Source organism: Triplophysa rosa, linkage group LG6 (genome assembly GCF_024868665.1).
Source record: "Triplophysa rosa linkage group LG6, Trosa_1v2, whole genome shotgun sequence".
NCBI lineage: Eukaryota > Metazoa > Chordata > Actinopteri > Cypriniformes > Nemacheilidae > Triplophysa > Triplophysa rosa.
In genome coordinates, this window is record NC_079895.1 from 9,870,003 (window position 1) to 9,888,480 (window position 18,478).

General features: G+C 38.7%; 2 protein-coding genes across 10 annotated transcripts in view; one reads left to right on the plus strand and one right to left on the minus strand.

Annotated features, from left to right (window-relative positions):
• Positions 1 to 2,118, plus strand: part of nalcn (sodium leak channel, non-selective) — a 79,307-nt gene extending 77,189 nt beyond the window's left edge. For 2 of the 4 annotated variants that reach the window (XM_057335752.1, XM_057335749.1), the window contains 5 exons: positions 79 to 236; positions 412 to 562; positions 678 to 827; positions 914 to 1,028; positions 1,346 to 2,115. In XM_057335752.1, coding sequence (XP_057191735.1) covers positions 79 to 236; positions 412 to 562; positions 678 to 827; positions 914 to 1,028; positions 1,346 to 1,488 — 717 coding nt within the window. In that variant the 3' untranslated portion in view covers positions 1,489 to 2,115. Of the gene's footprint in view, positions 1 to 78; positions 237 to 411; positions 563 to 677; positions 828 to 913; positions 1,029 to 1,345 lie in introns of all 4 variants that reach the window. The other 2 variants (XM_057335751.1, XM_057335750.1) reach the window with 2 other exon arrangements.
• Positions 2,119 to 2,290: 172 nt separating this feature from the next.
• Positions 2,291 to 18,478, minus strand: part of si:ch211-168k14.2 (phospholipase D1) — a 31,436-nt gene continuing 15,248 nt past the window's right edge. For 4 of the 6 annotated variants that reach the window (XM_057335756.1, XM_057335757.1, XM_057335755.1 and 1 more), the window contains 16 exons: positions 17,901 to 17,982; positions 17,658 to 17,768; positions 15,260 to 15,469; positions 12,722 to 12,956; positions 12,184 to 12,315; positions 11,862 to 11,987; positions 10,145 to 10,263; positions 7,437 to 7,550; positions 7,180 to 7,290; positions 6,051 to 6,136; positions 5,849 to 5,962; positions 5,474 to 5,523; positions 4,523 to 4,657; positions 3,478 to 3,631; positions 3,004 to 3,121; positions 2,291 to 2,722 (listed from right to left, as the gene is read on the minus strand). In XM_057335756.1, the coding sequence (XP_057191739.1) occupies positions 2,498 to 2,722; positions 3,004 to 3,121; positions 3,478 to 3,631; positions 4,523 to 4,657; positions 5,474 to 5,523; positions 5,849 to 5,962; positions 6,051 to 6,136; positions 7,180 to 7,290; positions 7,437 to 7,550; positions 10,145 to 10,263; positions 11,862 to 11,987; positions 12,184 to 12,315; positions 12,722 to 12,956; positions 15,260 to 15,469; positions 17,658 to 17,768; positions 17,901 to 17,982 (2,122 nt within the window). In that variant the 3' untranslated portion in view covers positions 2,291 to 2,497. Of the gene's footprint in view, positions 2,723 to 3,003; positions 3,122 to 3,477; positions 4,658 to 5,473; positions 5,524 to 5,848; positions 5,963 to 6,050; positions 6,137 to 7,179; positions 7,291 to 7,436; positions 7,551 to 10,144; positions 10,264 to 11,861; positions 11,988 to 12,183; positions 12,316 to 12,721; positions 12,957 to 15,259; positions 15,470 to 17,657; positions 17,769 to 17,900; positions 17,983 to 18,478 lie in introns of those variants that run through there. The other 2 variants (XM_057335759.1, XM_057335758.1) reach the window with 2 other exon arrangements.

The window sequence follows — 18,478 nt, forward strand, 5'->3', positions numbered from 1 at the left end:
AGGATGGGAGATACAACTTCAGTGTAAAAAATGTGCTTCAATGCAAAGCATTCTGGGATTGCTTCCTTTTTTGTACAGGGAGTGATTCCGACCTCTCGGGTGAAGTTTCTACTGCGTCTGCTGAGGGGACGTCTGGAAGTGGACCTGGACAAAGACAAGCTCCTCTTCAAACACATGTGTTACGAGATGGAGCGTCTGCACAACGGAGGGGATGTCACCTTTCATGATGTACTGAGGTTAGAAAAGACCATAATTCAAACAAAAATGTACTATGAAACGATATTGCTGTTGTCAAAACCGTAAACCTCCGCCCTGGGTTAAAATCAAAACCTCAATTTTGGATTATAATAACATTGGAAACCCAATTGCATGACCATGCGACTCCATACACTTCATCATCATGTGTTTCAGCATGCTGTCGTACCGCTCGGTCGATATCCGCAAGAGTCTTCAGCTGGAGGAGCTGCTGGCGCGTGAGCAGCTTGAGTACACTATAGAAGAGGAGGTGGCCAAACAAACCATCCGCATGTGGTTGAAGAAGTGCCTGAAACGCATACGAGCTGTGAGTCCACACATACAGTATAATGATATACTTTAATTTAATTATTAATATTAATCATCTACAATATTAGCGTCTTGTGACAATACAAAGGACTGACAGCATCTTCCTCCTCCAGAAGCAGCAGCAGTCATGTAGCATCATTCTCAGTCTGAGGGAAAGTCAACAGCAGGATCTCCGACGTCTGCTCAACCCTCCCAGCATCGAGACCACCGTCCCCAGCGAGGACACTAACACCCATAACCAGGACAATCCCACTCAGCCGGAGGTACCCTCTCGCTCTTGTCTTCAAACACCAAAGCGTGTCTTTGATCTTTCATTGTAATGAAATTATCTGTAATCATTTTGACCCAGCAGAACAGCGTCCTGCAAACCCTACTGAGCCCCACCCTGTCAGACCGCAGCAGTTACAGACAGGACTCTGCCGACCGACCGCAGAGAAAACTGGGACAGTGGCGACTACCTGCAGGTCAGTTAGTGTACTGAAAACATTACAATTACATTTATGTACTAGCAGTTGTTTTTTTCCAAACTGACAAGTGATGATGAATTGACAACGTAAACAATGCTAGCATGGAAGGCTTTCATAAATTCATTTTCACATCACATTTGGTTTCTAGTGCTAAGTTGAATAACTCGCAGACGGAAAAAACTGTTGCCACCCATGTATGACACAATACATTTGTTAAAATGCAACATGAAGTATTCTGCACATCAAAGCGAGCGTGTGGGTGTAACGTGGTTTGCGCGTGACTCTTGTAATAGCGCCTTGTGTTGCTTCCGCAGGGCGCACGAGCATAAAGTCCATGGTGTGTAAGATGAACCTCATAAGGGAAGAAGCCTCCTCAGGGTCTGAAGTCAAAAAGTGGTGGACCCGACAACTCACTGTGGAAAGCGATGAAAGCGGCGATGACCTCATTGATATTTGAAGCAAAACAATGTGCGCACAGTTTATGCAGACGGAGCGGAAACCTGGCTAAGATTGTTTATGTTTGTATTTGTTTTTTAGATAAGCCATGATCTTTTCTATTAGCTTCAGGTACAGTAGGTGCTTCTATGCTGCTTAAAGCACTACCTGCACCCAGATTTTAGTCACCTTTTGCCTACAGTATTTAGATTCAAAGACATGTTAGATTTGTTTTAGCTCCGTCTTCTGTTGAGAGATTTAAGATGTTAATGGTTAAGAACGTCATGGGGAAAGATGCTGTAGGTGTTCTCAGGAAGTTTAATGCAAAAGTCTAATAATCTGAAAATTGTTTATAATATAAAGGTTAAAGATATAGACTTAGCTTCATGTGAACCTAACCAAAGCCATACAGTTCACTTTGTTCGTCTTCATGTCAGCATCTCACAATATGTTATTATTTATAAGCGTATTATGTTTGTTAAGTTCACTGTTATCTTGTGTTGTATTAGAGAGGACTCACAGTTTATAACATGCAGACACTTGCTCATATTATGACAAGACAGTGAATGTATATGTATTATGTGTTTGGGATATTTAAAGATATTTAAATTACAAGAATAATTGAAATAATATGCTTAATATATTTTGTAAAAATGGAATTGCAATTTACAAATATTATGTGATTTTAAATTAAAAGTCTGTGATATTACGTAAACAGGTTGTTATTAGTTTGTATATTTTGTCCATTGTAATCTGCAGTAACAGAAGAAAAGAAGTATGAACATATAAAAACATATTTACAGAAAGAACAGGGTTAATTATTAACAGCAGCTGCATTGTCCATGTATATTTGACGAGAGTTCCTGCAAGGACAAAAAATATAGTAGAAGGTTTAAGCACAAAACGCTGTCTGAGACTTGACAGCAACAGAGGTAGTTCTCATGCTAAGGGTTCCTCAGAAGTATGCATGCTATTGACAGCACATTAGATGACTTGCATCAATACCCTTCAAAGGTTCACTTCAAAGTGTCCTATGTCCACAGCTCAATAGGCATGATTCCTTCTTTAGAGTTGAAAGAAGGGAAGAGATTCTCTTCAAAGAGGAAGTATAAAGGGAACTGGACCAGATAGCCAAGTATCTTCTTGAGTTCCACACAGGCCTGGGCAGGATCCTCCGTAGCCATGCAGGGCTGGGACATGTAGTCCCTCAGAATCTTATAGTTCAGAACTGCATCAGTGGGCAAACATCTAAAGACCTGAAAACGCCAAAAATCAAAGCATTTTAATGGTGAATCAGTCATTTTAATGATAAGGCAAAATGCTGCTTCAAGCAGTCCACATGTATCGGTAAACGTCTCGCTGTATTGACCGAGTCAGTTAATCTCATTTCTTAGATAAGTGATTAAAGGAAGCTCTTTTCTAGGAATGAATCAAGGGCTATTGGGAGCCCTTTTTATAAGGAAGGTCAGCGCCAGTAGACTTTCCAGTGCACTTTTCTATGGCTGTTACCCTTTGGGGGTTTGATTACTGTATTTACCTTGTCATACACACTAGCGTTCTTGGCAGCGGTCACCATCCAGATTTCCTTGTAGAATCTGTCACTGATGGGATCATTGATGTCTATGCTGTAGTCTCCCAGCAAGCCAAGAACAAGCCTTAAATATGAGAAATAGATTTCACACATCCGTTTTAAAGCTTGTAATGTAACAGAGCACACATAGCCATCTCACAATGTGAAATACATAAAGTAAAGGAATTCATTTGAATTACATTTACATTATATGCATTAAGCAGAGGCTTCAACCTATACATTTTTAACATTGTCTTTCCAGGGATTCGAACCCTTATCCTTTGGGTACTATAGATAGATTTACATTTGATCACATTACCACTGTTTGTATTATAGCAATGGAAACGATAACAATATGTGTTTATAATTTATGAAGTCATAATCATTAGTGTCCATTTTGTGCAACATGTAAATATTATTGAAGCTATGTGAAAAGCAAACCTGAAGCTTTCTTTTCGCAGAGACAGAGCAAACCTGCCAGCTTGATAATCCTCTCCATCCATTACAGAGGGCTGGAAATCTGTGTCTTCAACAATCACAGCCATTTCACTGTCTCTCTTTCCCAGCATGCTCCTGTCATTGATGTTTGCCGAGCCTACAAATCACAAACACTTATCAAATGACTGCTCTTAACATCAGGTTTTCGCTTTGCACTATCATGGCTACTGCCTGTAAAGTGTGAGGAACGTGGTTTGGATCTGGATTTGGGAGTGACCTCTCCTGAGAGCCTCAAGGACACAGTGTAGGCTAAAGAGTGACATTTTTCACTTGTCTTCTTCAAAACCTGTTTTTACGGATGATGGGATAATTGGAATTGATAGAGACAAACAGGATTTAAGCGACGTTAAATTGGATTTTAATAATGGATTTGTGGTGGGGAGACAGGCATGACATGCCTTTCATAAACATCTGTTGATGTTTGTTATTCTGCTCACATACGCACTACAAGTGTTTTTCTTAGGCTGCAGTGCACTCTAGTGGTGAGAAGTGGCAGAGACGTGAACAAAATAAACAAGGTCATGTTTTGCAAAGACATTGGATTTGGCTGTACAGCCTACTTGATTTGAAAAATAAATAAATATGAATAAAACTTATTCACATTAATATAATATAACACAACAATATATTGAATACACACAATACATTTTTGCTAGTAATGGAAAACAGTCCACTAAAAGCTTTCAGTCCTCTTAGGTCCCCATTGCATACTAATGATATAATGAACAGTATTATTCATTACATTTACGTATACATTGTAGTTCATTTTATTTAAATGACTAAATAAATAAAAATAATTCTACTAAAATATGAAAATAACTCTGAATGTAGTTCACCGCTGATGTGAATAATGGGTTGGACACGTTCCTTATGATTTGATTTTTTAAATTCTAGTCTCAAAGTACTCATTTTTTTCTGTCAGAAAGTCTTTCCTTAGAATGACTCTACTATGGTTTTGTGCATGTGCTCTGTGGGCAGTGTGTCTGACCAATAATGACAGTGCAGTCGTCCACGATCATAAGCTTGCTGTGCACGTAAATGAGTTCAGTGACCAGACGCCCATCCAGGTCAGCATGAGTGCGCAGGCCGCAGAATGAGATGTACTTGATCCAGCAATCTGCCACTGCATTGAGAAATATGTATAAACACATCGGGCAATTCTTTTGGTTTTCTTATAATGAATTATAATCAGAACAACAGCATACAATCAACACATACTGCTTCAGATTTTCTGGTATCACTCTAAAAAAGAATCCAGTGATTTAGTAAATAAACAGCTACATTAACTTAATAAAATCTTTTGAAATCATTTCATTGATTTTTTTCAGTGAGACATATATGAAAAAGAAATAAGTATTTAATTAACAAATTATATTTTTAATATACACTTCATGTTTTGGTGAATTCTAATAGAAATATTTGAGTTACTCAGATTTACTTCGTTTTTTGAACTTAATGTACTCAATTTAAACAGTATAAAACATTTTTTTACCAGTGTAATTTGTTCTACCAAAAATTGAGTAAATCACAGTTGAATGTTTTAGAGCGTAAAGATCAACGTGGTCTTAACAAATCTGTAGTGTTCTGTAGTTTTATATAGTAGAGTCTTGCATGATAAATAAACCTGGAAATACAAAGAAAGTTTTATCATTTTGAATCTACAGAAGCATTTTTTTTTTATGTAAAATGAATTCAAATAAATGATTCAGAATATGCTAATCAAATAATACCAAAGTACAGGCTTCTACTGAAGCAACACTGAGCAATATTCTCTGGGATGGATCATCTGATTAACATTTTCAATCCAACTTTTCACCCAATTTTTTATGTTGGCAATGAAAAAATATACACAAACAAGATGTAAATAAATATAAAATGCATTTAACCAGACTTCAGCACCCACTGTATATACAGTATATACAGTTACAGGTCTACTTACTCACACGTTTGAGCCTCTCAACAATCGAGTGCTCCCCTCGACACATTGTCCTGTAACGAAAAAAGACAGCTTTCATTTGCCAAACACTTCCTGTCTTTCACCAATTACGTGTCTTTCCATTCCCTTTCAACAAACCAATCACATCCCTCCCTGAGCCCCACAGCACGCTTCTCCGCTTCTCTTACGGTATCAAGGCCAGTGTTGAGACTGAAGGCTGGGGCTGTAATTGTCTCTTTGCAGCGTGTGAGGAGCAGGATCTCTTGTTTCTACATTACACACGTGTCATTTACTGCAAGCGCCCGTTCGGGCTGCTTTTTTCTCCTTAATTGTGGCAATTTGGTGATTAGAGAAGACGCATGTTTGGAGGGTTATTACCTGTAATTAAAGTACATGATTGCTTTGATGGCTTGGCCCTCCCCTGATGAGATGTCACCTTCAAAGCCAGGCAACAGAGGCATCACCACATAGACACGAAACGTCTTCTTCTCCCTGTGGCCGAGCCATAGATTGAGTTACAGCCTCCCATTAATGTTTACTGTATGTTTGTATACACATGTAAGCATCGTCGTGGTCACACCTATACGCTCGCAGGATTCTTTCTGTGATCGCATCTCCAATGCTGTTGTGGATGGTTTTGTCAGCACAGCTGATGAAGAACTGATTCTGAGATAGAAAGATGTTAAGGAGACATATCACATGAATGATACTAGCACATAGGCCCGGTTTCACGGACGAGGTTTAAGGCTAGTCCCAGACTAAAATGAATGTGTGACGTGTCTTAACTGAATATAAGTTGCTCAGAAATATCTTAAAATATGTTAGTGCCATTGTTTTGTCTCAAGATGCACACCAGTAATGTATTCTTCTAAGGTATTTTTATAAAAGCGACATAAATGTCTTAATTCAACTAAAGCTTAGTCCTGGCTTAAACTAAGCTGCGTCTGTGAAACCGGACCTTAGTCTATTTAAAAGTGCAACCTATAAAATGGACTAATAAACTTACTGTTTAATAAAGGGTTAGTCCACCCCAAAATAAAAATGATGTCATGAATTACTCACCCTCAAGTTGTTCCAAACCTGTATACATTTATGTATAAAGCATAATTGACTACCATTGTAGAAGAAACTATTGTAAATCTTTTTGTTCTGTTGAACACAAAAAAAGATATTTTGAAGAATTTAGCAAAACAAACAGTTCTGATGCACCTTTGACTACCATTTTATTTTTTTTCTACTATGGTAGTCAATGGTGACCCAGAAATTAAAATATCTTGCTTTGTGTTCAACAAAACAACGTAATGTACAGGTCTGGAACAACTCGAGGTTGAGTAATTCATGACAAAATGTTCATTTTTGGGTGGAATATCCCTTTAAGCTTAATATTTAAAAAAGCAAACATTCTTTTAACATTTACTCACCCTCGTGTCATTCCAAACCTGTATGACTTTCTTTCATTTCCCGAAAACAAAAGAAGATATTTTGAAGAATGTTGGTAACCAAACAACATCGGACCCCATTGACTTCCATTGATTAGACACAAAACCACCGAGACATTTCCCAAAATATCTTCTTTGGTGTTCTGCATAAAAAACAGTCATGAAAGGGTATTGAACCACGTGAGGGTGAATAAATGAGAACAGAATTGTTTTTTTGGGGGGTGAACTTTAACGGAGGACGTCATCACTTATGTTATGTTGAAGCATTACCTCTAAGTAGATAAAGTGTTTGCTGTTCTGGATGGCCGATATATAAGCTAAATGAATCGACTCCTCGTGGACCTTTGAGCCTGTAGACCACTGGCACACAGACCTCAAAACCTTGTGTTTTTTTATTTGTTTGGGGGAAGAAAAAACACCACATTTAATTTCAGATTTGTCATTTGGACAAAAATGTTCTTATTCTTAAAACAATGCTGATTTGAGATCAAACACGTAGACAATGAATCCACATGTGGATTTCTCACCTGAACGTTACCCCGGGTGGATTTGCCATCATATTCGGCTGGCACCATGGGTGCGGAGAGAGACTTGGGCACGAGGTAGGGGTAGCACGTCGCCCCCGACCGCTTCTTCACCAACTAGCAAATAAAAGGAGAGTTGATTGGGATCAGACAGTTGACTCCAAAATCACACCCCTAAAGAGCGCTAATTACTGTGCCACATCAGATAGCCTGTTGGGCTGACCATCAACCCCTGCTTGCCACCTCCACTCCCCAGAGATGAAGGACTTTGTTGAGGCTGAATTTAGTCTTAGACAGTGCTGCTGATTACAATAAATTGATGGCCGTGAGTGTGCAAAGTTTTTCTGAAACTGGGTTTTTAATGGCTATTGTCCTATACTCAGACTGTTTTCAAATGGGTTCAAATGTCGTTTGAACATGAGACAAGCTTTGTTTCCGAGCAAACAAAGGAATTGTGTTGCCATCCTCTACCAATTATCTGCATACGGACGCAAGAATATTCTTGATCTTTTTTATGTTTTCGAAGTATTTGATACATTCTAGATGTACCAAAATTGGCCTTCACTCTCATGTTGAGTAAAAAAGTTATTTGTTAAGTGAAGTTTTTTGAAGTATTATTTTGTTTGACGTTTTCACCCCTGTTGAAGAAGGCGCTCGCGGTGCAAATTAGCGAGCTGTGCGCCATGTCAGTTTACACCGTGGGCAAGCGGTAATCTGGGCCGTGTGCTTATAAACAGATGGTTCTCAGGCAATTAACAACTGGCGTAATGTGTTGATTAAAATCCATTGAGCCCTGATGAGGGAGAACTAACATTAACTCTGCTCAAGGGCTGCTGGCAGATGCCCAAGTGATACTCGTAACTCTAGTGACCTTGATAGTGAATCACATGTCTGAATCATCGCAGTTCTTAAAAAGAAAGCTGGACTTGAACTAATTCAGTTCATTTGAGTTTCAGGAACTTACAGTGTTGTGTCATATGTGTGATCATTATGGTCGGAGTGTGGACCACATATATCTATTTTAAATACACTCTGTATAGACGCACGCACCTGGCCCGAAGTTAACTTCTGGTCTATATTTGGTTATTAGAATTTATTTTATAGTATCAATTTATATTAATATTTTATTGTATATGCGTTGTATTACATTCAATTAAAACTACTCAACAGTTTTTGATTCTTTGCGGAGGTCTACCGGACGTTACGTTTGGGCCACATAGCGTCTGTTTATGTTGCCGATGAAACGTCTATTTTGCAATTTTTATTAAAAAATTAGACATCACACCCTGCTAGCACACATACATCAAGCTTACGTCTATTTGACGTCTGCATTTACATCTGCAATACATAGTTTGCTCATCTGCAATACGTCTCGGAGACGTCTGCTGTCAGACATCATATAGACCTCTAGAAGATGTCTGTAAGATGTTTATGATTTAGAATGGATGTAAAGCTGCTCTTTCTAAGATGTTTAGCAGATGTTTTAACACAGCAGATGTTTTCCTCATCTCCAGATCTTTAGCAGATGTATTACAGACGTGCAGACGTCTCCGAGGCGTATTGCAGATGAGCAAACTATGTATTGCAGATGTAAATGCAGACGTCGAATAGACGTAAGCCAGATGTATGTGTGCTATCAGGGAGATATACTATTTGATATGTTGATAATAGATACGAGCTGTTCAATTGGATACAGGTCTAAAGAAAAACGTTTTTGCTCAGATGTTGCTCTTTTGTAGCTTCGTGGAGATCTTGAAGAACCAATGAAGATTTCAATATGAAATCAAACATTTTTCCTCAGATGTATCCAAATCCAGATTATTTTATCTATACGATCTACATTATTTTACAGCTCCATACTATAAAGTTTTTGTCTTCATTTTTCCTTGAGAACTCGATCAAATCTCCTGAGCTACAAAAGAGCCAATTCTGAGCCTATACATTTTTCATATCTCATAGAGATGAAATATAATTAGTTGTATAAGATTATTAAATATCATACAAAATTGAAGTCATCATCAAAATAAAATACAATTCATGTTTCTCATAACGTCTCCAACACAAATCACTGACTGATCAGTTCTCTTTTCAACTCTTTCTTTGTTGTGAATGTTCCATAATCAACAGCAAAGGATATAAATGAGACTAGTCTATCTCTGAGGCGTAAATGTTCATTTCCACTAAACACCTCATCAGAGGCATTCAACTGCCTTTTGTTTGTCACACACACACCTGGCTTCCTCTCCTTTAATTATTCACCAGCCGAGCGTCTGATCGGTAGCCAAGCCTGAAATATGACTGGCATAATCCAAAGGAAATCATACAGGCCTCAAACCAATTCAATTACAGAACAATCAAAGTAAAAAGACCTCTAATTGCTCTAAAAGGGGGCTGAGAGTGGGCGGCCATTGAATGCTGATGGCATTCAGAACAGGACACAAAGAACAACTGCAGGGGGTGCTAAGCTCAAGCTAATAAAGATGGTTTGTCCAAAAGACTTGAAACCCTTCATGAGTATTCTCTGATCTTCAGTCAGCATTAGGGCTCTGAATGGAGGCGGTGCTTCTTATAAAAAGTTCAAACCTATATGGTTGATAGTCATATTCTAAACAAGTGCGACTTAACATTTATTATTTTCATCAGTCTTGTTACTCTTTAAACTCCAGAAATAAAAGTGTTATTGCTCAGGAAAAATACAGGAAAATTCCTACCTTTGCAAAATTCCACCTTTGGATAAAATGTCTCGCAATATCTCTCGCAGCTTTCCCATGAACCACCACCCCGACGTCATGCCAGGGCATCCGTGGTGTCTTATACCTATCAATGAAATCTTAGCAAGAGAAAAATAAACAACACACATCCAAGAACATTAGCCATGTTATCATTCAGAAATGACCTACAGCCCTTTTGAAGCCATCACAGAGCGGCCTTTCTCTTTCACAAGCTTTGACAATCCACACCATCGTATTCATATCTATCAGTCTTCTCCATTCCTGCTGTGTCCCACCCTGTTGACACTACTGTATGTGTGGCAACAGGACTTCAGTTTTACAAAGCAGAGTTGCAAAAATAGAGTTATCTCCCACTCGAGAAAGAATAGAGATGGAGAAATAACCCCATACCGACTGCCCGAATGAGAGAAACAACTTCAATGTTGTTTGTTCCTCAGTCCTGCGCTACAGAGTTATGATTCATTTGATGGTTGGGCTGAAGACACCAGAGTGTGTGGTATAGCTGTCAGTTTTTGTCTTGTTTTTTCGTCTTTTTTTGTTAGTTTGTATTAAGGAATTTAACAAAGAAAAATGGCAAAAATATGAATGTGTGTACACTAAAAAAAAAGGAAAATGTGCTGGTAATTTTCTGCCATTACACAATCCGTTCATTTTTTTCCCGACATTTATGTTAATGATACAATACAATGCAATGCAGTGCCAAATTTATAATACATTTATAATACTTAATTATAAAATTAAATTTTCGAAATTCCTTGAAGTCGTCATGAAATGGAAGTAATGTTCATATTCTTTTCCATATCGTGACATACAGCCGCGGTACAAAAATAAAAGACCATTTCAGAGACTGAACAATAGTACAATGTACTAGTATGTGTTTAGGAAAAATCATAATTTTTGTTTGAGTTCTACCACACTGGAGAAAAACTGGAGAAAAAACTGGAGAGACAGGTCAAAATAACAGAAAAGATGCTCAGACCTCAAATACTGCAAAGAAAAAACATTGATATCCACCTTTAAGCAATACAACAGTAATATTCCTACATGTATTTAGGAAAAGTTCAAAAATGATTGTTTTATGTGATAACCTTAATTGATTCCTGTCACATTTTCATGTGTCTTGTCATGCTGTCAGTCTTTCACATTGCTGTTGGATGACTTTATGTCACTCCTGAGGTTTGATTTTGTTGAACACTGGACTGGAATGACCGCAACACATCTAGAAATGCTGATTTGAAATGAAAATTTGCCAAGTAAACGGCTTCTGAATTGAGAGAAAATGTAGGGCGTAACTTGATTTCCCAGAAGATGGGCGTTGCTAACAGGATTTGAATGCAGGTCTGCAGTCAATCGTGAATTATTTCCCACCGGTCTCACCATCGGCACCCTCCCATGAAAAAGCTCTGCCCTCGCACCATTCCTCGTGACAGGAAGTGATGAGAAGTCGTTTCGAGGGGGGGAAGGAGATCAACATTTTTGATTAAAGATTACGAGAGCGCATGAATAAAAAACACCAATGAAGTGCACAGATAAGTCACTTATAAAAAACACTACAGTATTCCTCAAAAATATTTTTTTTTCAATTTTGATTTTATGCCGTTTTTTGTAAAATAATCAAAATTCAGCTGTGGTTTGTCATACTGCAGCAATGCTTAGAATGGTGTTTAATTCAGTGTGAATGTAAAGTGCGACATACCGTCAAAAGGTTTGTTGAGTTTGACCCAGTCTTTAAGAATGAAGTTGCAATAGTCTTTGCCATGCCAGAAACGAGTTTCTCCACAGAGTTCAGCACTGCCGAAGTAACTTCTGAGGGAACTGGTCTCTAAAACAGATGCGAAATATATTCTAATATATCAGTTTCAAATAGCAATCTTAAGAGATCTTCAGACACCTCTAAGATAAGACTGTCACAACATAATTAGTCTTTTAGTCAAATCGTAATGAAAGTGATGGGTTTGGCTGTGTGAGTATGAATGGTTTCATGTGTCAAACAAATTTGTCTGTTTCTATGTACTGACCGTAAGGCAGAGGGAGAGAGTGATGCAGCCCAAGATAATATGAGTCACTTGAATGGAGGGACAAACTCTTGGTGTAACATTCCCGAGCCAGTTGTGTCCTGGAATTAAGACTATTCCTGCTACTGTAATATTCTAAACACAGAACACACACAAACACAGTTTCTGTATGTATGCATCAGTTCAAAGATTTTTTTTCTGGACAAATGCATTTAGACAGTAGCAAAATCAATGAGTATCAAACATGCTACTTGTTCTTTTTTTTTACAAACCCAACATATGCAAAACGTCTGTACGTCATTGAATTAGACAACAAACTATCTGCCAACAAAGGTTGCAAAACCTTTTCTCAGAACAAATGTCACTGGGCAATTTTAACAAATCATTTGAACAAAATGGTTGCCAGATTTTCCATCTTCAAGTTCAGACAGGGCCCTGCTCTGTCTATGTTAGTTACACATAATAAAAAGAGGTTGTGTATATAAAATGCAAACATATCTCCCAACCTGACATCACATTTATTCAGCTAAATTTCTCTTACTGTACTCAGATCCATCAGGACTATTGCGACTCTTCTCCTCTGAGGGGATTTTTAGTCTTTCTGTGGGCAGGGTGAGGCTCGTGTTGGTCTCTCCCTGTTCCTCCATCATGGGAAGGTTGAAGCTCCCACTGCTCTCCTGTGGATCCCCCACCGAGCCTAAATCTCCTACTTTTCCCCCTTCACCCACCGCGCTAAACTTCATCTCCTCATCCTCATCCACTGTGGCCACTGACTGCTACAGGATCACAAAAAACACAATGATTTTAAAAAAGATGTCAAACAGGTCCAGGAGATTATAAAGTAGATAAAATGTTTAACTTTACTCTTTACATTGCTGAAAAAGTCAACCGAGAATTGCAAGTCATTTAGCTCTGTAGTGCAAAGGATTGTGGGTAATATCATCCAAAAAGCATGGATACACACTCTGACAATCCAAACACAGAAAATGTACTATGTAGTATACTTGTATGTTATTTTTAATGAAGTACATACTACGAACACCATGACAGTAAATGTTTATAGCTGATATACTGAGCTGTCAGTCTAACGTACGCAGCGAGTGGTAATGGCATCTGCCTTAGGAAACCACAACCTAAACGTTAGTGTAAGTGACTCTGCGTGTTGCGTGGATTCATAAAGAGGGTAAAATTCCCTCTGATGCGTGCGAGTTAATGGCTCACGGAGATCATAGCGGCCAAGACTTGACAAATGGCAAACGTCAGAGCCCTATTCTCCTGGTGGGCATAATTTTATTAAGTGCAAATATCACCGTGCTCCTAAGGAGACGTTTTGAAAGGTTAGACCAACAGCTGTAACAGTTTCATGTATATTAGCAAAGATTTTACAGTTGAGAAACCCCGCATTGATAGATACAGTCAGTCAAGCATGCTAAGGGAAGCCCCTTAGTACAAACGCAATAAGTGCCTTCATCTGAAGGGTTGAAATCATGTTTATTTAAAAGCTCGGACCCATATTTAATGACACAAAGGCAGGCAGGTAGGCAGCGGGACGGGAGAGGTGGCATACAGGAGAAATAAAGCTCCCATTTAGTGGCCCGTCATTTGTTGACTCACTCATCCATGCAGAGCCTTTATGTTTAATGCAAGTCTCTGGGGGCCAGAAAGGAAGGACCCGGAGAGGAGGGCTGGAATTATCAACCACGGGCCCTTCAAAGTGCCCCAGATGCTCCATAATTGCAATTTTACGTTTGCCCCAAATCATCAGCCACAAAATCAATCCCTGCAACTCTACAGCTGAAAAGCAGTCTGTCTTTTTATCACTATTGTTAAGACAGATAGAACATTTAAAATGTTCAAATTTAGGTTAGCTACCAATGTTTGTATCATTCACTATACACTCTGATCCCTTTACAACACATAAAGGCACAGTTCACCCAAAAATGACAATTCTGTTATCATTTACTCACCTGCTTGTCATTTCTTCCGAAGAACACAAAAGAAGATATTTGGAATAATGTTGGTAAACGAACAACGGCGCTACCCATTTATTTTATTGTATGGACACAAAACCAATGCAAGCCAATGGGTACCGCCGTTGTTGGTTACCAACATTCTTCAAAATATCTTCTTTTGTGTTCTGCAGAAGAAAGAAAGTCATACAGGTTTGAAATTACAGGAGGGTGAGTGAATGGTGACAGAATATCCCTTTAACATGCTAAGCATATACGTATATAAGTGTATCTTTAACAGTGGACACTTGACTTGTTAGCTAACAATGTCCGGCAGTGTGTCTATATCATTACATGAGAATTCTGTCATGTTTATTCCATTTTCAGGAAAAAACAAATGTCACTTCCACATCTTAAATAATGATAATTACAACAATTTCAATGCAGAAGTCATATGTTTGGATCCCAGGGTATACCTTGGAAGTGACTTTGGATAAAAGCTTCTGCCTTCATAAATGTACAGTGTGCATATAAAAAACGTATGAATGTATGTGACACATTCAGTAGTGACATTCAGTATATTGATAGTACTGTTGTACTGTAATGTATCGGTGCACATGACCTGATGAAGCTTTTGTGGGCAGCTGTCTGGTGCGTGTCAGCTTCCCCCATTGAGATCTTTGACAGATATCAGAAACACTCAGCTGGCAATAGCATGGCAAACACTGATGTTGACAAACATCGCAAGGCCACTGTGGACCACCGCTCTCCATGGGTCACATTTACAAGAAGTTTTTCCTGTCCAATTCACTTACGCATCAGTGAAGGAGTCTGACTTAACAGCCAGTGATATCATCTATTTCTGATCCACACTCTACTCTCTCTTTTTATCCCTCAAGGAATACAAAAATTCTGGGATTTGTTAGGATCTAAGACATGGAAGCTTCTTTTGCTAACTGAATACAACTAATAATGACTAGGTTGATGATCACACATTTCTTACTTTGCAAAAAGACAAAAATGTTACTCTGCATTTCCGTATGAACTGTAAAACTTTATCAGTTTATATGGGCATTGTGTTGCTGTAGAACTCAATTAATAAATGATAATAATGACAGTGTTGATCTTACATGAGTAAAACTGGGAGACAGAGCAGGACTGGGCTGTGGGCTTCTTCTGACACTTCCCACATCAGTCAGCCTGTGTTGAGAGTCGTCCCATCTTCCATAGGCCAGGTCAATGCCTCCCAGGAAAGCCAGCGACTGGTCAATCACCACTGACTTCTCATGGTGAGCCCAGAGCAGTGCTGTGGACGGCATGTGATCGGGGTGTCGGATGACCTGTCAGTCAATAGAGACGGGCAGCTCATCAGGTGCGTATTCCTCAATCTCACAAGACACATTTTTATTAATAAAAATGAAAATGGAGGGTTTTTTTCTGCCGTTCTGTTTCTACTATTGCTGCAGAAGCAAGTATGTTCTACTGTATATGCTTGGGATGCCCAAATAAACTACTGAATTTACCAAATGTACTTTATAAAATGACAGCACACCACAGTATCTCGCACTCTAAAAAGTGCTGGGTTATTTTTCAACACAGCACTGGGTCAAAAAGTGACCAACTATTATTTAACCTATGCTGGGTTGTTTTTCAACACAGCACTGGGTCAAAAAGTGACCAACTATTATTTAACCTATGCTGGGTTGTTTTTCAACACAGCACTGGGTCAAAAAGTGACCAACTATTATTTAACCTATGCTGGGTTGTTTCAACCTGAAATGGTGGGTTATTTCAACCCATTGTTGGGTCAAATATATTGTAACCATTTTCTGGGTTACTTTAACACAATGGTTGGGTTTTACAAGGCAATGCACCCGACTTCCTTTTGAACAAATGAACTGAAAGAAACAAAATAACAGTACTTAATTCTCAACTGATAACAAGATGTTTCATTTTACACTGAGGAAAAGTGATAACAGTGTAGCGTATTAGTGTTTAAAGTGTTTATTGTTATGTAAAAAAGGGTAGGCAGTATAGACCACTTCACCAGATGTAAACACTGGTCCAGAAGCACTTCCAGTTTCAATTTTTATTTTTTTAATCTTACGTATATAATTAAATCCAAAACCTCAGATGTCCAAATTAGCAGTTTTTCACGAAATGGAAAAAACCCTGTACTTTTTAAAGGATTAAATACTGTGTTGTCGGAGTTGACAAGCACTTTTTAATCCTTTTTATTGGTAAGATATTTGCAAAACCCAGTGACAAACACAAAAGGTGACTAATAATAATGGCAAAAAACGAAAAATCACAAAATATGGAGATACAAGGTTTCAGAAGAACAGCAGCGATATATTCAACATTTTGAGATTTATAAATTTTCTCGATTTATTTTGTTTAAACATTTGTGTAGTGTTAAACTGAAACAGGAAGTTCTTTTGAACCAGCATTGTTTACGTCTTTTCGTAGTGCTTCTATACTGGATTGCATAGAATTCTATAAGCAGTACACTAACTAGTTTCTAAAATCACCCTGAAAGTTAAGTAACTCATATTTTAATGAAGCCTAACAAACAATTTTGGTGAATAATAATAATGTCCTAAAAATGACATATTTAAATACAACTCAAACAGGAAGTTCTTTTGAACCAGCATTGTTTACATCTTTTCGTAGTGCTTCTATACTGGATTGCATAGAATTCTATAAGCAGTACACTAACTAGTTTCTAAAATCACCCTGAAAGTTAAGTAACTCATATTTTAATGAAGCCTAATATACAATTTTGGTGAATAATAATAATGTCCTAAAAATTACATATTTAAATACAACTCAACGTAGACCAAGAATAGCATCACAACGTAGATACAGAGTGTCAACCTTTGTCGAGGTTCAAACATCTACAGCTGTGTCTCTGCCAGTTTTGGTGGAGCCTCCAGAGGACACTGCCCCCAGCAGAAATTTTACACCACCAGGGCCCAGGAATACCTCCATCCAGCTGCTCTACCGCTCGTGTCCTTGGGGTGTGGATCCCGAGCCACTTCCCAGTGTCACTCCACTGCCCCAGACTCAACCATCACTCCAATAAAATAATGTGACTGTGCGTCAATCCCTCGCTGCCCAGAGGTGCTATGGTGATGAATACCGCAGCGCTGTGTTGCCATATAAGCTCCATGGCACCAGGGGAGGAGGCAAACTCACAGCCCAGGGCTCTTACAAAGACGATCAGCGAGGAACAACCTGACCAACTCTGTAGGGTTACAGATCCTTCTCATGAAACCAGAGAGGATTTTGGCAAACATGATCTAAGTAACATGCTATTCCTGTCACTGGAGGTTGTGGGTATGCCGGGCACCCCTGTGTTATGCGTGATGTGTTTTGATGGAACGTTAGACATGAGTAGATGTACTAGTCAACCACCTGTGGTGGGGTATTGAGAAGCTGATGTGGAAAGACAGGTCCCCTCTGTAATTCAGTCAATTTTGTCTATGATTCTGTGTTTTACAATGTTTGACATAATGTTTGACTCACCTTGATGTTTGAATGAAGCCCAATGAGTGTCTTCTTCGTGTATTCACTATTGAGACCCATCACTACCTCCACTTCTTTGTAAAGCAGGACAAAGATCTTCACTCCTTGTTGCTGAACAAAAGCCAAATGTTGTTAAACTACTGTTGGTACCAGAAAACATGAGATATAGAACTGGATGACAATGTGGTGAGAGGCAAAATGAAACTGGCTGAAGTCCAGATCCAAGCAGATGTTCATACTCACTGCTTTGCGCTTGAGGACATGATCCAATCTCCACATGTTCCCATCCACCACCGGTCGCTTGAGGAAGATTTCTGGACTCAACCTGAGGATCACATCAAAACCAATGCCAGTGAACCCGTTTTAAAAAAGAAAATCTCAATAGATTTCATTAAACCAACTGACAAAACCAAATTACAAAACATTATATTACATAAATTATTATACACAAAATTTATATACACCACCGGTCAGTGGCGTAGCGTCTGAGTAAGCAGGTGCATATGGGCCCGGGGGATTGGGGGCCCGCATCCAAGTTTTATTCATGGCCGTCTAATACTGTAGAAAATTACTAGATGACTGATCTCAGATCTGATCTACCCATGGGTAGATGTGAGTGCGTCCTCCCCAGAACAAAAATTTGAGTGTAAAACAAAAAAAGTGAGTAAGAAGCTTGATAAGTAGTTCTGACACTACATATGAACGGAAGATCGAATTCGCCTTTTGCCGAACTACATTTTCACATCACCAATCAGATCATCCAGGCATTTATTTTAAACAGAATGAAAATATTTTAAAATGGCTAACAGGTATATAATAAT